Genomic DNA, 20,044 nt, shown 5'->3' with positions numbered 1-20,044 from the left:
GTGACGCAAAATATATAAACTGGTTACACCTGGCCGAAGCCCATGGGCCAAAAGGAAAAAAATTAGCTGACCCTTATTCTCATATGTAATGGGGTAAAGGGGAGGTAGGATAGTAGGCTGTCCCCAACGCCAGATTGAGAACAGCTTCCGTAGGAGACTTCCGATTTATAAAATACCATCCGTGAGACTAGATCCCAAAATTAAGAACTTTGTGCTCTATCAACTGAGCTGGATCGTCAAGAGATTCCCGGAAATAATATATACGGCACGTGGGAAGAGAGTAGCAAGTGTGAGATTTCAAAAATCTAGGGTTTTGGGGGGCGACGGGCAGGTGCCTGTTCCCACTCAGTGTGTGTGTTTCCACATCCCGCTTCCTCCATCATTCGAAATTGATTTATATATAAATACCTGAAATCATCAAATCCCATATCTTCAAAAATCCATAGCCATTTCTTCCCCGATTCCTCCTCTCCTTCGTTTCATTTTGTTTCCTTTTTTCAAATCTTTGTTTGGCTTTGGCATCGGCAGGAAAACAGCATAAGAAAACACTGGGAATAGTGTTTTCGTGTGTGTGAGAGTGATAAAAAAAACCCTAAGTTCTCTCTGCCCAGACTGTGTGTGTTTATTTCGAAGCCCCCTGCTTCATCGGAGACTTGTTTGAGGTATATCACTCTCCACTTCAAGTTCGTCTGTTCCTTTTTTTCTGTTTTAGTTTCAGATCTATGGTTTTTTACTTGTACTTCAGTGGGGTTTTCTTGTATTTTGGTTTTCAGCTTTGAAAAAGATTAGTTTCGCTTTATTTCCTCTTTTTCATATATGTAGATCTCGGTGTGCTTGTTCTTTTTGTTTGATTATCTTCACTCACGTGTGTTCTTTTGTTCTGTTTGGTTGATTCTCCGATTAGTAAAGGAATAAGATTACAGGTTTTATGTTATGTTCTAAGGTCTTCCCCTTTTTCTTAGCAATAACTGTTTGATTTATGTTATTGTGCGAAGGGGGTTGAAGAACTTTTGGGTTTATGTAATTGTAAGATAGACCCTAGAAACATTAAATTGTAATGCTTTTATTTCTTCGTTTAGGTTGAACTTCGAAATCAAATAATATGACAATATCATTGAGGGATAGTGATTGAGAAATTGAACAAAGAAGTTACTGCATGCACTTGAAATTTAATATTCTTATTTAAGTATAAGGATTTAATTTCTTTTAGTGGAAAGTATGATTTCACTGTTTCAGCATATTTGTCACTGTTGACCTATCATTGGCAATGATATTCTACTCTATATTAAGCTTGGTAAATGGTGACTTATGTTTTCCGGATAACTTGTGTGGTTTTGATAAGTTTGTTTCTTCAACATCTGCTCCAAGGCACCAACCATGATTATTACTATCTATGACTGTTTGATATTGTTCAATTATAACTGGCTGCAATCTCTAGTGATGTATTTGTGTCCTATTCACCAATGCTGATTAGTGTTTTTTGTTTCCAATTGCAGGTTAGTTAAAATGGCTATGGAGATAACTCAATTTATGCTGGCTGCCCAATCAGCAGATACAAAAGTCCGGACTGAGGCAGAGACTAATTTGAGGCAGTTCCAAGAACAGAACATGCCTCTTTTCCTTCTTTCTTTGTCAGTTGAGCTTTCAAATGATGAGAAACCTGTTGAATCCCGTAGATTGGCTGGTATTGTGCTTAAGAATTCGTTAGATGCCAAAGATGCTATTAGGAAGGAACAACTTGTTCAACAATGGATGGCAATTGATGTTTCTATTAAGTCTCAAATCAAAGACTCTCTCTTGAAAACTCTTGGCTCATCTGTTCCCGAGGCGAGGCACACTTCTGCTCAAGTTATTGCAAAAATCGCTTCAATGAGGTTCCTCGGAAGCAGTGGCCTGAACTGATTGGGTCATTACTTAATAATATGACCCAGCAAGACAAACCTGCTGCCCTGAAACAAGCTACCTTGGAAACCCTGGGATATGTTTGTGAAGAGATATCTCATCAGGACCTTGTTCAGGATGAAGTCAATGCTGTTCTCACCGCTGTTGTCCAAGGAATGAATCTAGCTGACCATGGCCCTGATGTTCGGCTTGCAGCAACCAAGGCTCTGTATAATGCTTTAGAATTTGCACAGACCAACTTTGAGAATGAGATGGAACGGAATTATATCATGAAGGTTGTTTGTGACACTGCCATGTCCAAAGAGGTGGAAATCAGGCAGGCTGCTTTTGAGTGTCTTGTTGCAATAGCATCAGCATATTATGAGGTGCTCGAGCCTTACATGCAAACCCTATTTCAGCTTACATCAAATGCTGTAAAAGGTGACGAAGAGACGGTAGCACTCCAAGCAATTGAATTCTGGAGCTCTATCTGTGATGAAGAAATTGAACTTCAGGAGTTTGAGAGTCCTGAAAGTGGTGATTCTGGACCTCCCCATTCTTGTTTCATAGAGAAGGCTTTATCGTCTCTTGTTCCTTTGTTGTTGGAAACTTTGCTGAAGCAGGAAGAGGATCAAGACCAGGATGATACAATCTGGAACATATCAATGGCAGGTGGGACTTGTCTAGGTCTTGTTGCCAGAACAGTTGGAGATGCTATAGTGCCTCTTGTGATGCCATTTGTGGAATCTAACATTGTGAAGCCAGACTGGCGTTGTAGAGAGGCTGCCACTTATGCATTTGGATCTATTCTTGAAGGCCCATCTGTTGAGAAGCTCTCCCCTCTGGTACAGGCGGGTCTGGAATTTTTGCTTAATGCAATGAAGGATGGGAACAACCAGGTGAAGGACACTACAGCTTGGACACTTAGTCGTATTTTTGAGTTACTGCACACTCCAGCTAACGGTTTCTTTGTCATTTCTCCTGAGAATCTCAAAAGAGTTTTGGGTGTGTTGTTGGAGAGCATCAAGGATGCTCCCAATATAGCTGAGAAAGTTTGTGGGGCAATCTATTACCTTGCCCAAGGCTATGAGGATGCAGGACCAAGCTCCTCTCTTCTTTCACCATATCTCACTGAAATAATCAGTTGTCTAATTGCAACTGCTGATCGGACTGATGGGGGTGACTCCAAGCTCAGGTCTTCTGCTTATGAAACCTTGAATGAAGTTGTCAGATGTTCCAACATTGCAGAAACATCTTCCATCATAGCGCAGCTATTACCGGCCATTATGAATAAGTTGGGCCAGACTATGGATATTCAGATTGTGTCATCGGATGATAGGGAAAAACAAGGGGACTTGCAAGCCTCTCTTTGTGGTGTTCTACAGGTTATCATCCAGAAACTTAGCAGCACAGATGAAACCAAACCCATCATACTTCAGGCTGCCGACCAGATCATGCTTCTGTTCCTAAAGGTGTTTGGTTGCCGCAGCTCTACTGTTCATGAGGAAGCAATGCTTGCAATAGGTGCTCTTGCTTATGCAACTGGATCTCAGTTTCAGAAGTATATGCCTGAGTTCTATAAGTATCTTGAGATGGGATTGCAGAATTTGAGGAATACCAGGTATGCGGAATCACAGTTGGGGTTGTTGGTGACATCTGTCGTGCCTTAGATGACAAGATCTTACCTTATTGTGATGGCATAATGGGTCTTCTTCTAAAGGATCTTGCTAGTTCAGAGCTTCATCGGTCTGTAAAGCCTCCCATATTCTCTTGCTTTGGAGACATTGCTCTTGCAATAGGAGAGCACTTTGAGAAGTATGTCCCCTATGCTTTACCCATGATGCAGGGAGCAGCCGAAATCTGTGCTAAGATGGAAACTTCTGACGAGGAGATGGTTGATTATGGCAACCAGCTCAGACGTAGTATTTTTGAAGCTTATTCTGGTATGCTTCAAGGTTTTAAGACTGTGAAACCTGAGGTTATGGTGCCGTATGCTCAACATCTTTTGAAGTTCATAGAATTGGTCTCTAGAGACAGCCAAAGGTAGTTTTTATTTTCTATATTATGTCATCTTTAGTATATTGGTTCTTAGCCTTTTGTATTATCCATCTAAATACTTTGTTTTTTTTTCATGTATTGCAGGATGAAAGTGTGACAAAAGCTGCAGTAGCTGTTATGGGTGATCTAGCAGATGCTCTTGGTTCGAACATAAAGCTCATGCTGAAAGAATCCTCATTTTATGATGAATTTCTCGGCGAATGCCTCCAATCTGATGATGAGCAGCTCAAGGAGACAGCAGGATGGACCCAGGGTATGATTCAACGAGTCATGGTTTTATGAGCTGAATTTTAGTCCTCAAGGTAATGTTGTCATCTCAGTCCGTCGTTTGTTACAAAGCGTCTTTCTTTCTAGTTCTGGTAAAGGTTTTGAAAAAGGCGGGGATCCGAAAGGGGGTTACTACTGCATGTAGTTGTGCATTTATTATTACGAATTTGGGTTTTGAATTTGTCAAGTGTTTCCTTAATCCTAATGTGATTGGTTTGAGGCATTTATATGAAGATGGTGTCGTGTCCTAAACAGTTTATCTAATGCATCCTCTAAATCGGTGGTTTGTTGAGTTAATCTTTTGCTGATGGTGTCAAATATTCTTATATTATATGTTGATGGTGACATGTAATTTTTTTATTCTGCCGGAAGCCTTTATATGCATGTATATCTTTCCCATTGAATGAATAGTTCATCCAACTAAATCTCTTCATTAAAAAATTCATAAAAATATTGATTAAATAAAGAATTTCCATGAACTGGTAACTCTAAGAAGCTGCCAAGTAAGGAAGCCGACCCAACAGGGAACCTTTATTCAGATTTGATTGCAGATTTGGAATTTCATTTCCTTAATCATGTTTCTTTCTATATTATATTAATAATCAACTGCAAAAATGACCTTACTGCATCTCTATCTTCTATTCTATTTATACTAAAACTAACCTGGAAAGTGGAACTCAAAGCAAATCAAAGTTCTTTCAACCCTCTGAAAATTCATCGGAAAGATGATGCAATCGGAGAACTTTACCCCTTTATGGCCATTCAACGACGGTCTGATGGATTCGAAAGACTTTGGTCTTAACATGGATGTTCGTTTTGATGGTTGTTCTTCATTTGCTACCAGAGAGGAGTCATGTTTCTCTACGATGTTATCCGATGTGATTTTCCCATACCCGACCTATGGTTATGATGATCAGCTTCAGGTCACAGTACCATGGGGAGAATTTTCAGTCCCCTTGGTGGAACTTGATTCTATGTTGACTGATGATGGGGTTGGTGAAGAAAGTTTTCTCTTGTCACAGTCGCAGCCGTGTTCCTCTCAGAGGCAAGATGTATGGAGTCCTTGTCGGTCGAGTGAGGCATCGGTACATACGACAACAGCGCGGTCTATGCCGGGCCTAGGAGAAGCCATGATGGGAATTGAAAACCAGTTGACCCTATTTCATCTTCTCACTGCATACGGAGAAGCTAAAGAGAAGAACCAGACAGAGCTCGCAGAGGTGATCTTAAGGTGCGTGAGCGAGAAAGGAAATCCAGTTGGCGAAACCTTGGAACGGATCGCATTCAATTTATCGTCTCAAGATGTTCAAAATCAAAGAGTTTATCTAATGCAAGAGTCTAGCAAGAATTTTGAGGTAGCCTTCCAGACTTTCTATCAGATATTCCCTTATGGGAGGTTTGCTCATTTTGCTGCTAACTCGGCAATCCTCGAAGCCATACCGAACGATATAGACGTGCTACACATAGTGGATTTCGACATCGGAGTGGGGATTCAATGGCCTCTGTTGATCGAGGCAATGTCAATGCAACACAAGACGTTGAGACTGACATCAATAAGATGGGGAGAGGAACACTTTGGACAGTCTCCATGGAGGTTTCAGGACACAAAAGTGCAACTCTGCAACCTTGCTAGGACTTTCGGCCTAAAGTTTGAAATCGAAGAAACGAGAATCGAAGATTTGGCGAATGAGCTCGAGGGAACGAAGAAACGAGGTGGAAGTCAGAAATGGTTGGCCTTCAATTGCATGGTGGGACTCTCTCACATGGGCAAAAGCAAGAACAGGAAGCTTGTCAACAAGTTCCTAGACATAGCTAAACAAGTATTAGCAACAAACAGGGGAATCATAACACTTGGTGATGGAGATGCTTGTGAAAAACTGGAAGATAGTTCCGGTTTCGGGGCATTCTTCATTGGACAATTGATGCACAACCGAGCTATTATCGAGTCGATGGAATTCGACATCGCAAAGCACTTGGTCCAAGCAAGAACGGCAATGGAGTGTCTGTTTGTAGGGCCTAATATCAATGCCGAAGCTTGGTTCCAAAAATGGGAAAACATGAATGAAACTTGCCATTTTGTCGATTTCGAGGCGGGGACGACTTTGGAAGGTTTGAAGGTGAGCATAGAAAGAGTAATGGAAGCTAAAGAAATGGTTAGGGAGAAGGATAATTCATATGAGGTAAGAATTGGAGGGAATTCTGGGCATGAACTGGCCTTGGAGTGGAGAGGAAATAGATTGGTCGAAGTCTCTTGCTGGAGAAATTAAAGCTAATTTTATACGTACTTAGATGTAAAATACGAATTATTGAGGAATTATTTATGTATAAATTGTATAAATAGAGAAAACGATGAGTAAATAGTTTAATGTATCCTTCTAATTTGTTTATCGGGGTAATGACATGAATGTCCCTTGTAATTTGTAAATTTGTGAATATGATACCTCTACTTTTTAATCGTTTAATGTACTCTTTGTACTTGTCTTACGAAATATTTTCGAGATTAACACCGTTAATTGATGACGTGACACTCTCATATACTGTCACACGACATTTTTTTATATAAGAAATACTAAAAATTGAGGGAGTTGAAAAAAATGATATTTATCTTTATTTTCATGCTCAAATAAAATTGAGATTCGAACCTGCTTCGACAATGGGATACAATCATGAGCAAGCAATGACCAAAAGATTTCGAGTCTGTCTCCTAAACCACTCGGACATATCGACATTGTTGAAGTTCAGTGAATGACTAAATGTGTAATATACTTAAAGTAGAAGGACTGGGTGCATAATTAAACCAAAGAAGAACTGTTACCATTACCTTATAATGCAATTAAATAAAAAAGTATAAAGACGTCGATAGCAGCATTCGAATCTGCGCAGGCACAAAGAAGAAATAATTACCATTACCGTATATGGCTATTGCAATTAAACGACGTCGGCAGCAGGATTCGAACCTGCGCAGGCATGGCCCATCAGATTTCGAGTCTGACTCCTTAACCACTCGGACATATCGACTCTATCAAAAGATAATTAAGGACTAAATATCAAATTTGCTAAATGTAGAAGGACTGTGTGCAAAAATAAACCAAAGAGGAACTAATTACCATTACAAATAAAAAGAACAATAATAACGTCGACAGCAGGATTCGAACCTGCGCAGGCACAGCCCATCAGATTTCGAGTCTGACTCCTTAACCACTCGGACATATCGACAATGTTTGAGAAGTTATTATAGAATTAATTTAAAATATCGTAAACACAGAAGGACTGGTTGCACAATTAAACCAAAGAAGAACTATTACCATTACCGTATATGTAATAAATTAAACGATTCAACCTATAACATCCAAAAATGGATTAGTGCAGGAGGAGTAAATTTGAATTTGACCCAGAAAAGATGATTTCTAATTGCTTTTACTTCCTGGTGCAGAATGGAGATTTCATCATATAAATGAATCATAACAACATACGTATATATGCTGTTGCTTCTATGTTCCTCCGATCCGAGATCTTTGTTCCGCAGATCGGAGAAACTGAAGATTTCTCTCCAGTTACATTTAGAGAATGTAACAGTCAGGCCTTTACCAAAACTGTCTTGTAGGCATAGCAGATGTAGGCTATGAAATTTTCATATTGCTGCACCCCAAACTTTTCATAGGATCAGAGACTAACATAATAGTGAGTCTGATTGTTCACTGCCACCCACGGAACGTACAAATGTTTCGGATTTAGATCATCAGTTTCAGTGGCATACCGCAGCAAGAGCTGCATTTACATTCAATTTGCATCTGGTGTTCCTGATATGGTATATAGTTGCTTATAAATGGTATATGTATGTCCCACAATTCCTTCAATTTATATATTTTGTTTCTCTTTCCATACAACAATAAAATAAGGTCTCTTTGATGACAATTTGTGCAGGCTCGTCTGGCTTCGGGACTCGTTCGAATAATATATGCAACAAGGATGTTGATTTCTCATTCATAGAATGGAACAATGATGATATAAACACATCAGCCGTAAACATGTCGCCTATAATGACAACTAGCATTTGGTTTTACTATAGAGTTTGTGAATGATGAATGGTGAAGCAGCTGCAATGGACAAAGCAGAAGCTATGACCTCTTTTAAGGCCCTATTTCAACTTTGTTCGGCATAGCAGCCCGGATGGATTTTAGTTCCCATCCTCCGATTCTTTGAACCGACACTGGATGATTGTGCATTGCAGGCCTCTGGTTTAGTTTCACCTTGATAAGCATCAGAGACATATTTCACAAAATTTTCATAGTCCTGCACCATGAAATGAATATCGGAGTTACTTGTCACAGAAGTTACTTCTAAGTCGTGAAAAAAAGAGTGCGAGGAACTCACATCTTTGAGTGGCTGGTTATTCACCACCACCCATGGAACATATTCATGAGGTGGATTGAGAATTGCAGTCTCTTAACCATGTCGAAGCAGAAGCTGCAAACATTCAATGTCAAGAGTGGACCATAAAATAGAAGATTTCGGAGAAAAAAAACAAAGGAATGATACTAAGATATGCAGCCAACCTTCATTCCAATTCCAGTAGCATAGCGTTTCTTTATCATGTCCACTCTCAATCCCAGTTGGTCACTGCAATTTCTCCACATTGCTTCTTTGCTTCTAACTGGCACCTCCTTTAACCTCTGTTCTTCCGTGCAGCGAACGAAACCGAAGTGCGTTTTCTGCATCGCATTAAATTAGTTGATAACTAATCCGAACCCGAATCCAAATCCAAACACTTTCGGCTAATAGAATTTACCTCATCAGGCCACAAGTGGATGACACAGCTATGTATGGCATTCAAGTAGCATTCATCTTCTCCATGCTGCACATTGTTGCAAAGAGTTAACAGTACAAAAGAATAAAATCCATTATCCATGAGAACACAAGCAACCAACCGGAGTATCGAGCTCGAACCTGGCAACGGATTAAATCGCCGACGATGTCGGCATTATCCCAAGGGACCAACCTTAGATTGACAATGGTATACAGATCAGTCTGGAAGACCTTCACAAGGTCATTTGTGATAAACGAGGCACAACCTAGGCATAAAGTTTCATAGTACAGTGACAAAGTAACATTACCATCTTGTCTGGCAGGAGAGAAAATCTCAACATCATCATGATCTAAAGAGGAATGAGATGGAGAAACAAACAAGAATGGAAAAGCTGCCAGAACAAAGAATATCAATGGCTGAAAATAACCCATTTTTTAAAGATCTTTCTGCACAATGCCGAATCTTCATTATTCAAGAGTTTTTATGGTTGAGAACTGGGATGACGAGTATAGTGTTCTTTAACTTTCAATAAACCATATAACAAGTAGGATCTAGTTGATAGTGACTATCGACATTGTTGTGTATCTGATACAGGTTTCAGTCGCATGCCATAATTCGCGTGTTGATGACAAGAAAACCAAAGTGAATCATTTTAGTAAAATATAGACATCAGTTGCCTTAATTTTCCTGATTCAACTCCACAAGTAATTGAATGACAAATCCATTATTTGTTAAAACTATGCTTCTGGATTTTTATTTTTATTTTTGCTCTTCCCTTGCTAAGATTTCGTTTTGATTAATTCGGATCGACCCGCGTCACACCCTTGGTTTTAATGGGCGAGTCTTCCAATAGAAATTTTCTACATACACAAGGAATCAAACTCGAAACCTTACTTAAGTGGTATCAAGCTGCTTATCACTTAAACCATCCCTATCGATAAAACTGTGCTTCTGCACTTTCATCTAAATAATTGAGACCACTTGGCATATCCCCTTTCTAAGATTGGTATAATAAGATTCTTCCATTTTATGAGTGGGTTTTGAGCCTAATCATCCACCTATTTCTGGTCAAGGCTGGATATTAACCAAAATGCTGCAATGATTCGTGCAAAAATGGAAATAGTACCAGTGATTGAAAATATATTTTTCACGTATGATCTGTGACTTTCCCAACAAGGTAAAGGAATGCAATCAGCCGGGCTCATAATCGGGGACGAACAAACTTATAAAATTTAAAGGGATAAATTAAAAAAAATTAAACAGCGAAAATATATTATCAATAAAAAATATATAAAAGGTTACTTAAATTATATAAAAATATAATTTTTCAGTAGAATGACCGTCTGTGTCAGTCCCCTTTTTCCATACCTGCAACTACAGCTGGACTACCGAGCATCTCCATGCAGATATAAGCAGCAAAATTTTTCGTAGTCCTGCAAGAAGAAATGCATAACGGTTGACATAAGTAGGCGTTAGCAACGAAGTCGAGAAAATCGAGAAACCAATTCGAACCAAATTATGTGGTTCGGTTCGGAATTTTTAATTTGCGGTTTGTTTTCAGTTCAGTTTTAAAAAAATAAATATACCATTCGATTCAGTTCAATTTTTGGTCCGAATACACCCCTAGGCATAAGTAAAAGAAACTAATTCATTCGATCGAGTAGTAAATAGTTCGATTCTCCTTCAAAAAGGTCTTGATTCAACTCTTGTAGGTCCACAATGTGGTTTGTGCAGAAAAACAGGGAGGATTGAACTGAGGTAGAATCAATAGTTGGAGTTGCTAGAATTGTGCATTAATCATGCAATTAAATATATAGAACAAAGACATCGACAGCAGGATTCAAACCTGCGCAGGCAAAGCCCAACAGATTTCGAGTCTGTCTCCTTAACCACTAGGACACATCGACGCTGTGAAGGACAGATCAAGGACTAAACATCTGTTAAGAGTATAAGGACTGGTTTCACAATTAAACTTAAACCGAAGAACTATTAGCAATTCAGCATTAGGAAATAAATAAAAAGCATGAAAGGTCGACAGTAGGATATGAATCTGCGCAGAAATAGCCCATCAGATTTCAAGTCTGGCTCCTTAACCACTTGGACATATCGACAACATTGAAGGCTATACAAGGACTAAATATAAACTCTGTTAAGAGTAGAAGGACTGGTTGCACAATTAAACCGAACTATTAGCATTACCCTATAGCAAATAAATAAATAAATAGAGACGTCGACAGCAGGATTCGAACCTGCGCAGGCATAGCCCATCAGATTTCGAGTCTGACTCCTTAACCACTCGGACATATCGACAGCACTGATGGTAATACAAGGGCTAAATATAAACTCTGTTAAAAGTAGAAGGACTGGTTGCACAATTAAACCAAAGAAGTATTAGCATTACCCTATAAGCAAATAAATAAGATAAAACATATAACCGTCAACAGCTGGATTCGATCCTGCGCAAGCGTAGCCATTCAGAATCGAGTCTGACTCCTTAACCACTCGGACATATTGACAACATTACTAGGACTAAAGATTAAATATGTTAAGAAAATAAGGACTGGTTGCACAATTAAACCGAAGAACTATTAGCATTATCGTATATGCAAATGATAAAAAAAAACGAAGTACTAACGTCAGCAACATGATTCGAAGCTGCGCATGGCAGGCCAAAATATTTCAAGATTGTCTCCTCAAGCACTAGGACATAACAACGTTTCTAGAGTTTGATGAAGGGTTAAACATAAAATGCGGTAAGAGTTTTACATAAGTATTATAATAATTATCCTTAAATATATAAAATAAAATTATAATACTATTTTATGTGGGAGTTTTTTCATCGGGTATTCCTTTTGTTGTAGTTAAGATAACGACTTTGGGTATGACTAACTCTTCATATCCACTTAGAATTCACCCCACCCTTTTAAGCCAGTCCTATGCGTCTCTTATCCATTCTGAATCATAGTAGGGAATGGTAACCCATCAAAGACTAGGGCCTTGTAAAAGATTGATTAATATCTTCAAACTAAGGGTTCGATCAATATATGAGATGATTTAACTCCTTGAAAAAGATAATCCAATTATTCAGTCAATTGATCTTGTTATTATAACCGACATAACAAGTATCATACTAGAGGTAAATTCAAACACAACTTAATCCTTCGAAAATAAATAAAATAATTTTATTTAAACTTAAAATTTTAAAATATTTAAAATTATAAAATTAGATCAAATCAAAATTCAGGAGATTAAGATGAAATCACCATTGTTACCTAAGATGTATGGTATTTATAGTAAAATCCAAGTATTCATAGTCCAAGAGGCTATTCAGAACAAATAGCCCAACGAAGTTTAGGCCTTATCTTTTCGTAAGGCTCATGAACATCAACGCCGCTTAATAGTACTACCCGCTTCCGCTTCCGCTTCCGCTTCCGCTTCCACTCTTATCACTCGAGAAAACTCATTATCTATGGTAGCTGCGTCGCCACATACCGAACTCCGTTCCCTAAAACCTCACCAAAACTCTAAACCCTTAGAAGCAAATCTCCCCAATGACTTCAATCAACTTCAATCCCTTTGAAAGCTGGTTCAGAAAACCTCAAAACCCGATTCAATTCATCAACCTTCACTCAGTCGCCGAGTCATTCCTCCCCAAAACATCCTCAACCTCTCCAAACTTCCTTCCATAAACGGCTCCAGCCTCTTCAAGCGAAAACCCAAGAAATCCGACCCGGATTCCGACAACCCCGGGCCATACAAGCAGATGCTGGACCAGTTCTTTTGGGAATGAGAGAACCTCCCTGATTACAGGCACACTCCGGAGGTCGATAAGATTCTGAACGATGATCCCTTTTTCGAGAAGAAAGAGAATCCGACGGAGGAGGAGATTAAGGAGAATGAGAAATGGTGGAATGGTTTCAGGAAAAGTCCCGTGGTTCAGTTCTTGGCTAGAGCCGAGGAAATTGCTGTGGCAAGCTGTCCCGCACGTTATTGGGTTGGATGGGAGGCTTATGCCTAGAAAGGCTATCAAAACAAGGGAAGAGAGTGATGATAAGTTTTGGGATTTCACTCGACAGTTCTTCTTTGGCCTCTGGGGGTTCCGCCAGAGGCCTTATCCACTTGGGAAACCCATTGATGTTGCTCAAGCCATCGGGTATAAGCGGCTGGAGACGCGTTGTTAAGCCTGGTTCTACCACAAATTGTTTAGGAATTGTTGGAGTTTCTAACTTTTAGAGTTTGATTTCATCTTATGTTCTACATTGTTTTTATAATCAATAATTTCTTGGTTATTTGTGGATACAGTTATCATGAGAAGTGGAGGATGGTATTATAAAGATCGCCTGCTTCGAACCCGAGGACCTTGTGAGTTAATAACCCTCAAAACAGCTTGGGGTGGTGGGATTATTGATAAAAACACTTTTATTTGGGGAGAAGACATGGATGAATGGGCACCTATTCATATGATTTATGGCATGGAACGTGCAATAGCCACTTGGGAAGGTTTGTGTATTTTCCTTTTTTTTCTTATGCTTTTAACTTAAATCTGTATATTATATGTGGAAACAGGTTAGCCACGTTGTGTACACTGGGAATTGTCTTTCATAGTTTCAAACATATCAGATAGTTAATTGTTAGTGTTCTTCAGTTGTATCTGCAAAATGCAGTACCAAAATGGTATTAGTTATCTAAGTCAAATACAACTTTGATGAATGAGGTTTCATGTGCATTATCGTGACACATGATTAGGTGATTTCATGGTGATTCAGAAAATATTGAAATGAGCACGGGATGCGATTTTAACTCAATTAAATCCATATAAAATGCTATGATGCTTATTTAGTTGAGGCCTGCCTTTTGTACATAATATATTACTTTTGCTGGCAATTTTTTTATTGTTTGCTTTTTTCCACAAACTTAAACGAGGAATTCCATTTAAATATTGTGATCTATTGAATAGAAGATTCAGAACTTTCAGATTATCCGTTTCAATCATTTGGAATCTAGAGCCAAAGTAACCTTATACTGTTGCAGGAATGATTTCTTTCAGCTTGAAGATGCTATCAAATGCATTATATTTAAATGAGTATTATCTCATGGTTTTGGGAACTTTGGAACAGATTTTTCAGGTTTTGGGACATCTCTTCAGCTTTGCCTCAAGATCCCCCTTCCCTGCTTAGTTCATGGTCTGAATTCAGGGCTAATTCTTCCATTTAGCCCGGGAGTTGTTTTTTGGTCCATCTAGAAGGCTAGGAATTCAATTGTTTTTGATAATATGATTCTCGACAGATCCTCACTTTTCTTCATAACTAGATTTAGGTTGGCCAAATGGTTTCTAGCTAAGTTCCTACAAGTTCATATTCAGGTTGATTTGCTGGTCGGGGACCCCTCTCTTGCAGGCAGGCTTCCTAGCCATACTTTTCATAGAAGGATGGTGCAAAGCTGGCTTCCTCCCCCAGCAGATTTTTTCAAAATGAATGTAGGTGGGGCTGTCAGGAATGATGGGCTGGCGGGTGGAATCGGAGGTATTTTGAGAGATTCTAATAGCTATACTTTAGCGACTTTCTCTGATAGTGTTGGTCCTGGCCCTCCTCCTTTGGCTGAGTTGAAAGCCATTAAAAAAGGCATTGACTTTTTTATTTCATCATTTTGGGCATCGAAGGGAAGACTGATAATAGAGAGTGACTGCAAAACTGCCGTTGACTGGATTTTGTTGCCGAATACTGCTCCTTCCTTCTTCAGTTCCCTGGTTTTGGAAATTGGGTCCCTAGCTTTAGCTAGGGCGGTTATTGTGAGATTAATTCCTAGGGGTTGTAATTGGGAGGCTGATAAATTAGCTAAGGAGGGGATTGGGTGATTGTAAGGGTTTTTTTCTAGGGCGCTTAAAATGGTTTTTGTTTAAATTGATGTCTAAGGTGTAATGGTTCTCTCTTTTGTAATTGCTGACTTATTAATAAACTGAGGTAATCTTTTCCTCCTTCCGCTAGTTGCCTCTTTTCCATAGCCAACTATGAGGGAGGTTTTTAATGAGGCCTCCTACTTCTATATAAAAAAAAAGTATTATCTCATGGTCCGGATTTCTTGTTGATTTACTATCGTCTTGTATTGATGATCAGTTAGGCTTGTTGCGGCAGCAACAGCTTTCCTTCATAAACTTCAGAAAGGTATACCTCCTTGTGTTCCCCTTAAAGGACATGAGGATAAAACTTATAAGCAGCTTCAAGAAGAAGCTATAGAGAGCAAAAGACGTGATTTGGCCGTCCTAGAAGCTAATGACGGCATATGGCCTGGAGTTAGAATTCCCAGCCATGCCCTATTTCTTTGGGCTAGTGGCTCTGAACTGACAACTGTTTTGGAAGCTGATCATATGCCAAACAAATACATTTCATAAGATCTTCGGTATTATTTCTCTTCTTCTAGCCTACGTTATCTGGTTTGGTGTTTGAAGATGACTGTACAACATATTTCTGAAATTGCATGTTTTCTTGACGGTTATCATCTTATTAGAAGAGTCTATTTAGAATTGTTCTATATATTGAAAAATGTTAATGTTTTGGTTGCTTTTGTGAGGCAGGCGAAAACCGGCCAAAGTTATCCCTGGTTTAAGGCCGTGGGAAGTTTTAAGTGTTGAGCAAGCAATGGATGATATTACGTATGGTGGAGAGTGGTACCGAGAACCTCTCGGCACCTACCACACTGGTCCTCCATACATTAGACACTGGAATAAGGATGTCAAAGTAGGGTGTAATCTTTTCTGAGTATGATGTTGTTCAAGTCGCAAGTTCGATAACTAAAGTAACTACCTCACTCTCATCGTATATTAGTTCTTTTGCCTTCAACATGTTATGATTTTTTGTATCTTACTAGTTACTATCTTTGAGCAGTAGCTTTCAAACTGTTCCGAGTTCCGATGATCTTTTCTAATATGATGACAATGATTCATTATTCCACAAACCCTAATGTTGTAACCTTATGTTGTTTTTTGTTCACCTGCAGAGATTGTTCCGAATTTTTTACAACCTTAGTACCCAAGTCTATGAAAAACTGCACAGGACGATTCCTGGTTTCGACAGGATAATGGAGAAAATAGAAGCTGATTCTGATGCGAGGGATGCTCGACGGAAGGCAGCAAGGGAAGCACAAAAGAAAGCTGAGTTGGAGGCTATATATGGTCGGAGAGAGAATTATCCATAGCATAGCTACCGCAAAGAAGTCAACTCTGATAGGTAAGTTCTGATTGGATAAGCAACCAACCCCTTTGAATTTGATCATATATCTTGCAATGGTGATGGTTTCTGGTTCTTGTGAAAACTTAGGCAGAGTTTTTATTTTAAATGATGAAGAAGAGCGAGTCATGTTTAACTCTTTATGTGATACACTTTCCTGTATTGATACCAATGTTGATTAATGAAAATCTTGTTTGTGCATGTCCATGGATTTGTGAAATGTGAAGTGCCTGCCTATATATTTCTTTTATATGATATTTCTTTCTTTAATTCTTAAAAGAGTTAAGGGTAAACTACGCATTTAACTATCAATTTTGGTCTGTTTTAGTACTTTAAACTTTTTTTTTTTAAATCATACTTAACGTTTTAGTTTTTTTTATTTTAGTACTTAAACTTTAGATATGATTTTGAAAAAATTGAAAGTTTATGTACTAAAATGAGTGAAAATTGATAGTTTAGGTACCAAATGTGTAAGTTACCCTTGTTAATTGTACCAGACATATTTGAACTATGCTTAGGTTCTAAATTAGTCTCCGAATTTAAGTATATTCAAATTGAGTAATCCAATTATCAATATCATTTCAATTTTGTCCTTCCATCACTCCAGTCATATGCTTAAACATTAAGGTGGTGTTTGTTTTCACTGTGCAAATTCTTTAAACTACTTATGTATACGTCGTGCAAACCACGCGCAGACATTAGGTTTCGCAAACTGTTTGTTTTTTAAAAGACAGAAGCTCTTCAAACGTCTGCGCAAGCTCTTCTTGGTGCAAACTTGATTTTATGTCTTTAAAGGTCTTTAAACCTCTTCAAGAATAATTATAAAATAAAGTTATTTATTAAAATAATTTTAAATAATTTAATAAAGTTATTTATTTTAAAATAATTTATTATAAAATAATTTATTTTAAAATAATTTATTATAAAATAATTTATTTTAAAATAAATTATTATAAAATATAGATTGATTTATTTTAAAATAATTTATTTTAAATAATTTATTAGTATGGATTGATTTATTTTAAAATATGGATTGATTTATTATTGTAGTTGTATTGATTGATTTATTTTAAATAATCTATTAGTATGGATTGATTTACTTTAAAATATGGATTGATTTATTTTAAATAATTTATTTGTATAAATTGATTTATTTTAAAATATGGATTGATTTATTTTAAATAATTTATTAGTATGGATTGATTTATTTTAAATAATTTATTAGTATATATTGATTTATTTTAAATAATTTATTTGTATGGATTGATTTATTATTGTAGTTGTATGGATTGATTTATTTTAAATAATTTATTAGTATGGATTGATTTATTTTAAATAATTTATTAGTATATATTGATTTATTTTAAATAATTTATTTGTATGGATTGATTTATTATTGTAGTTGTATAGATTGATTTATTTTAAATAATTTATTAGTATGGATTGATTTATTTTAAAATATGGATTGATTTATTTTAAATAATTTATTAGTATGGATTGATTTATTTTAAAATATAGATTGATTTATTTTAAATAATTTATTAGTATAATTTGATTTATTTTAAAATATGGATTGATTTATTTTAAATAATTTATTAGTATAATTTGATTTATTTTAAATAATTTATTTGTATAGATTGATTTATTTTAAAATATAGATTGGTTTATTTTAAATAATTTATTATTTTAGTTGTATGGATTATTTAAATTTTAGTATTGTAAAACTAAAATTATTTAAATCTCAGTATTGCAAAACTCTTTTAAGTTTAAAAAATCAGTTTATTTATATTTCAGTTCATTTTAGCAAACAAACAGTCTTCTTCTTGCAGATTGCAGACTTTTGGTCCACCTCTTCTGCTGCAGATGCCTGCAGATGTGGTCCGTAAACTACAGACGTGGTCCGTAAGACTGCAGACGTGGTCCGCAGACTGCAGATCTTTTATCTCTGCAAAAACAAACACCACCTAAATATTTGTTTGGGTTTGACGTGGAACATATTTAAAAGTTTATTGTATGGATAGTTGAATTTGACATGTTAAAACAGAATGTGATTAATACTAACTTTTGTGGTAGGTATGTAGTGTTTAAATTTTACTTTGGGAGTAGATATATAGTGTTTAGATTTTGATTTACGTGTTTTAAATGTATTTGTTATAAAATTAAATTGACATTCAACACCCTATCCATGACTAGATTAATGGTATCTTATTGAAACAATATTAATAAGGGTAAATTATGCATTTAGTACCTAAACTATCAGTTTTGGTATATTTTTGTATCTAAATTTTCAATTTTTTTAAAATCATATTTAATATTTAATATTTATTTCATTTTAATACTCTATCGTTAAAAACGTAACGCGTTTAGTACCTAAATCATCAATTTTGGTCAATTTTAATACTTGAACTTTCAAATTTGTTCAAAATTTAACGTTAAATTTTGAACGAGTACTAAATTAAACAAAAATTTAAGTTTTTAATGACGATGTATTAAACGAAAACAAAATCTAAACTTTAAGTATTATTTTAAAAAAATAAATTTAAATATTAAAATAGATAAAAAATTAATAATTTATGTACTAAATGCGTAATTTATTCCATTAATAGTTCAAAGATTGAATTAAATATTTTTAATGAAATTAATTATTGAAGTGAAACGGCGACGTTATTGTCCGTGTATTGTATTTCTGACAAAGGCGGTATTATACTCCACCGACCATGTATGTAAATGTTTGTATTGAAATCATAAAACTCCTTGAAAGACGATAAGTCTCCGACAATAAGACACGTGTCACCTTTGTTGGCCGACTTGGCTACATAATTACGTGTAAGAAGACCCTTTTACCACCATCCTCTCACTAAATGACGACTTTGCCATTCCTTTCCCCGTTACGGTGGATCTCAACCCTCTCATTAATACCCCTATTCGATGTTGAAGAAACCAGCCAAAAAGGTGAAAAGATGGAAGACGCTATGCCCGATGCAGTAAATCCCAGGGAAGACGATGAAGTCCCCGGAGAAGAAAAGCAAACCCCAGAAGCAGCTAAAGAAAACGGAGAAGAGAGAGCTAATGGCGGCAGTGGATTCATTAATCATCTCCTATCCAACTTCGTTAACGGTGATGGAGAAAACCGAACCGAACAAGCCGAGAAGGAGACGATCAGTGCAGGTGCAGAGGGAAAACATGACAAAAAGAGCGGCGGGCTTTTCGATCATATCATATCCAATCTGGTCAGTCCTTTAAGTCCGAGAAGTGGAAACATCAGTACCCAAGTAAAAGCTGAAGCTTTTGATGATACAACCGCAAGTGAAAATGAACCAGGTTTGAGATCAGAGGAAGAAGGTGGTGGCGGCGGCGGAGGGTTTATCAACAACCTTATGTACAACCTGTTTCACCCCTCCGAGGGCGAAGTGGGAGAGGGAAGCAATAAGAAACAAAAGGTGGAAGAATGTGGTGAAGATGAAAGCAAAGCAGAGAAAACAGAGGGTGGAGGTATTATTGATAACATTGTTTCACGGTTGCCTACATCTCTTCCAGGTTAAATTCTTTCAGCATCATCATGGTAATGTTTTTCTTTGGTTTTTACTTGAAGTTTTTGCATATTTACTAGTGATACGTTGTGAATGAGCAGAGAGTGCAGCTCCCAGCAGTGATGAAGCTACTATTCTGATTCACATCGTTCAAGATTAACAAGTGTTGGTGATTGAGGATTTATTCCTTTTTTTTTTTGGAAGAATCTGATTGTAACATCTTCAACCACTTTGATTCCTATTGGCTCCTACTTTGATTTTCTTTGTTTTGTGTAATT

The 20,044-nt window shown here is 37.0% G+C and overlaps 3 protein-coding genes, 4 non-coding genes and 2 pseudogenes across 7 annotated transcripts; 4 read left to right on the top strand and 5 right to left on the bottom strand.

The window, feature by feature from the left end:
• The first annotated feature begins 334 nt into the window (after positions 1 to 334).
• Positions 335 to 4,508, top strand: LOC120116019 (annotated as a pseudogene).
• A 357-nt stretch (positions 4,509 to 4,865) lies between these two features.
• LOC120116052 (protein NODULATION SIGNALING PATHWAY 2-like) lies at positions 4,866 to 6,571 on the top strand. Its single transcript, XM_039136623.1, has one exon. The coding sequence runs from the start codon at positions 4,932 to 4,934 to the stop codon at positions 6,471 to 6,473; it is 1,542 nt and encodes a 513-aa protein (XP_038992554.1). The 5' UTR covers positions 4,866 to 4,931; the 3' UTR covers positions 6,474 to 6,571.
• A 571-nt stretch (positions 6,572 to 7,142) lies between these two features.
• TRNAS-CGA lies at positions 7,143 to 7,224 on the bottom strand. The gene has a single exon. It is a non-coding gene; the product is annotated as a tRNA-Ser (tRNA).
• Positions 7,225 to 7,340: 116 nt separating this feature from the next.
• On the bottom strand, positions 7,341 to 7,422 carry TRNAS-CGA. The gene has a single exon. It is a non-coding gene; the product is annotated as a tRNA-Ser (tRNA).
• A 927-nt stretch (positions 7,423 to 8,349) lies between these two features.
• LOC120116037 (gamma-interferon-responsive lysosomal thiol protein-like) lies at positions 8,350 to 9,476 on the bottom strand. Its single transcript, XM_039136613.1, has 5 exons — positions 9,154 to 9,476; positions 8,996 to 9,061; positions 8,763 to 8,918; positions 8,581 to 8,649; positions 8,350 to 8,499 (listed from the first exon to the last, which is right to left on the bottom strand). The coding sequence occupies exons 1-5, from the start codon at positions 9,442 to 9,444 to the stop codon at positions 8,350 to 8,352; spliced, it is 732 nt and encodes a 243-aa protein (XP_038992544.1). The 5' UTR covers positions 9,445 to 9,476.
• A 1,362-nt stretch (positions 9,477 to 10,838) lies between these two features.
• Positions 10,839 to 10,920, bottom strand: TRNAS-CGA. Its single transcript has one exon. It is a non-coding gene; the product is annotated as a tRNA-Ser (tRNA).
• Positions 10,921 to 11,241: 321 nt separating this feature from the next.
• TRNAS-CGA lies at positions 11,242 to 11,323 on the bottom strand. Its single transcript has one exon. It is a non-coding gene; the product is annotated as a tRNA-Ser (tRNA).
• Positions 11,324 to 13,222: 1,899 nt separating this feature from the next.
• LOC120116018 lies at positions 13,223 to 16,462 on the top strand (annotated as a pseudogene).
• Positions 16,463 to 19,198: 2,736 nt separating this feature from the next.
• Positions 19,199 to 20,044, top strand: LOC120116051. The gene is made up of 2 exons (XM_039136622.1): positions 19,199 to 19,773; positions 19,868 to 20,044. The coding sequence occupies exons 1-2, from the start codon at positions 19,209 to 19,211 to the stop codon at positions 19,924 to 19,926; spliced, it is 624 nt and encodes a 207-aa protein (XP_038992553.1). The 5' UTR covers positions 19,199 to 19,208; the 3' UTR covers positions 19,927 to 20,044.

Source organism: Hibiscus syriacus, unplaced genomic scaffold (genome assembly GCF_006381635.1).
Source record: "Hibiscus syriacus cultivar Baekdansim isolate YM2019G1 unplaced genomic scaffold, ASM638163v2 tig00110280_pilon, whole genome shotgun sequence".
Lineage (NCBI taxonomy): Eukaryota > Viridiplantae > Streptophyta > Magnoliopsida > Malvales > Malvaceae > Hibiscus > Hibiscus syriacus.
This window is presented reverse-complemented; position numbering and strand designations above follow the sequence as displayed.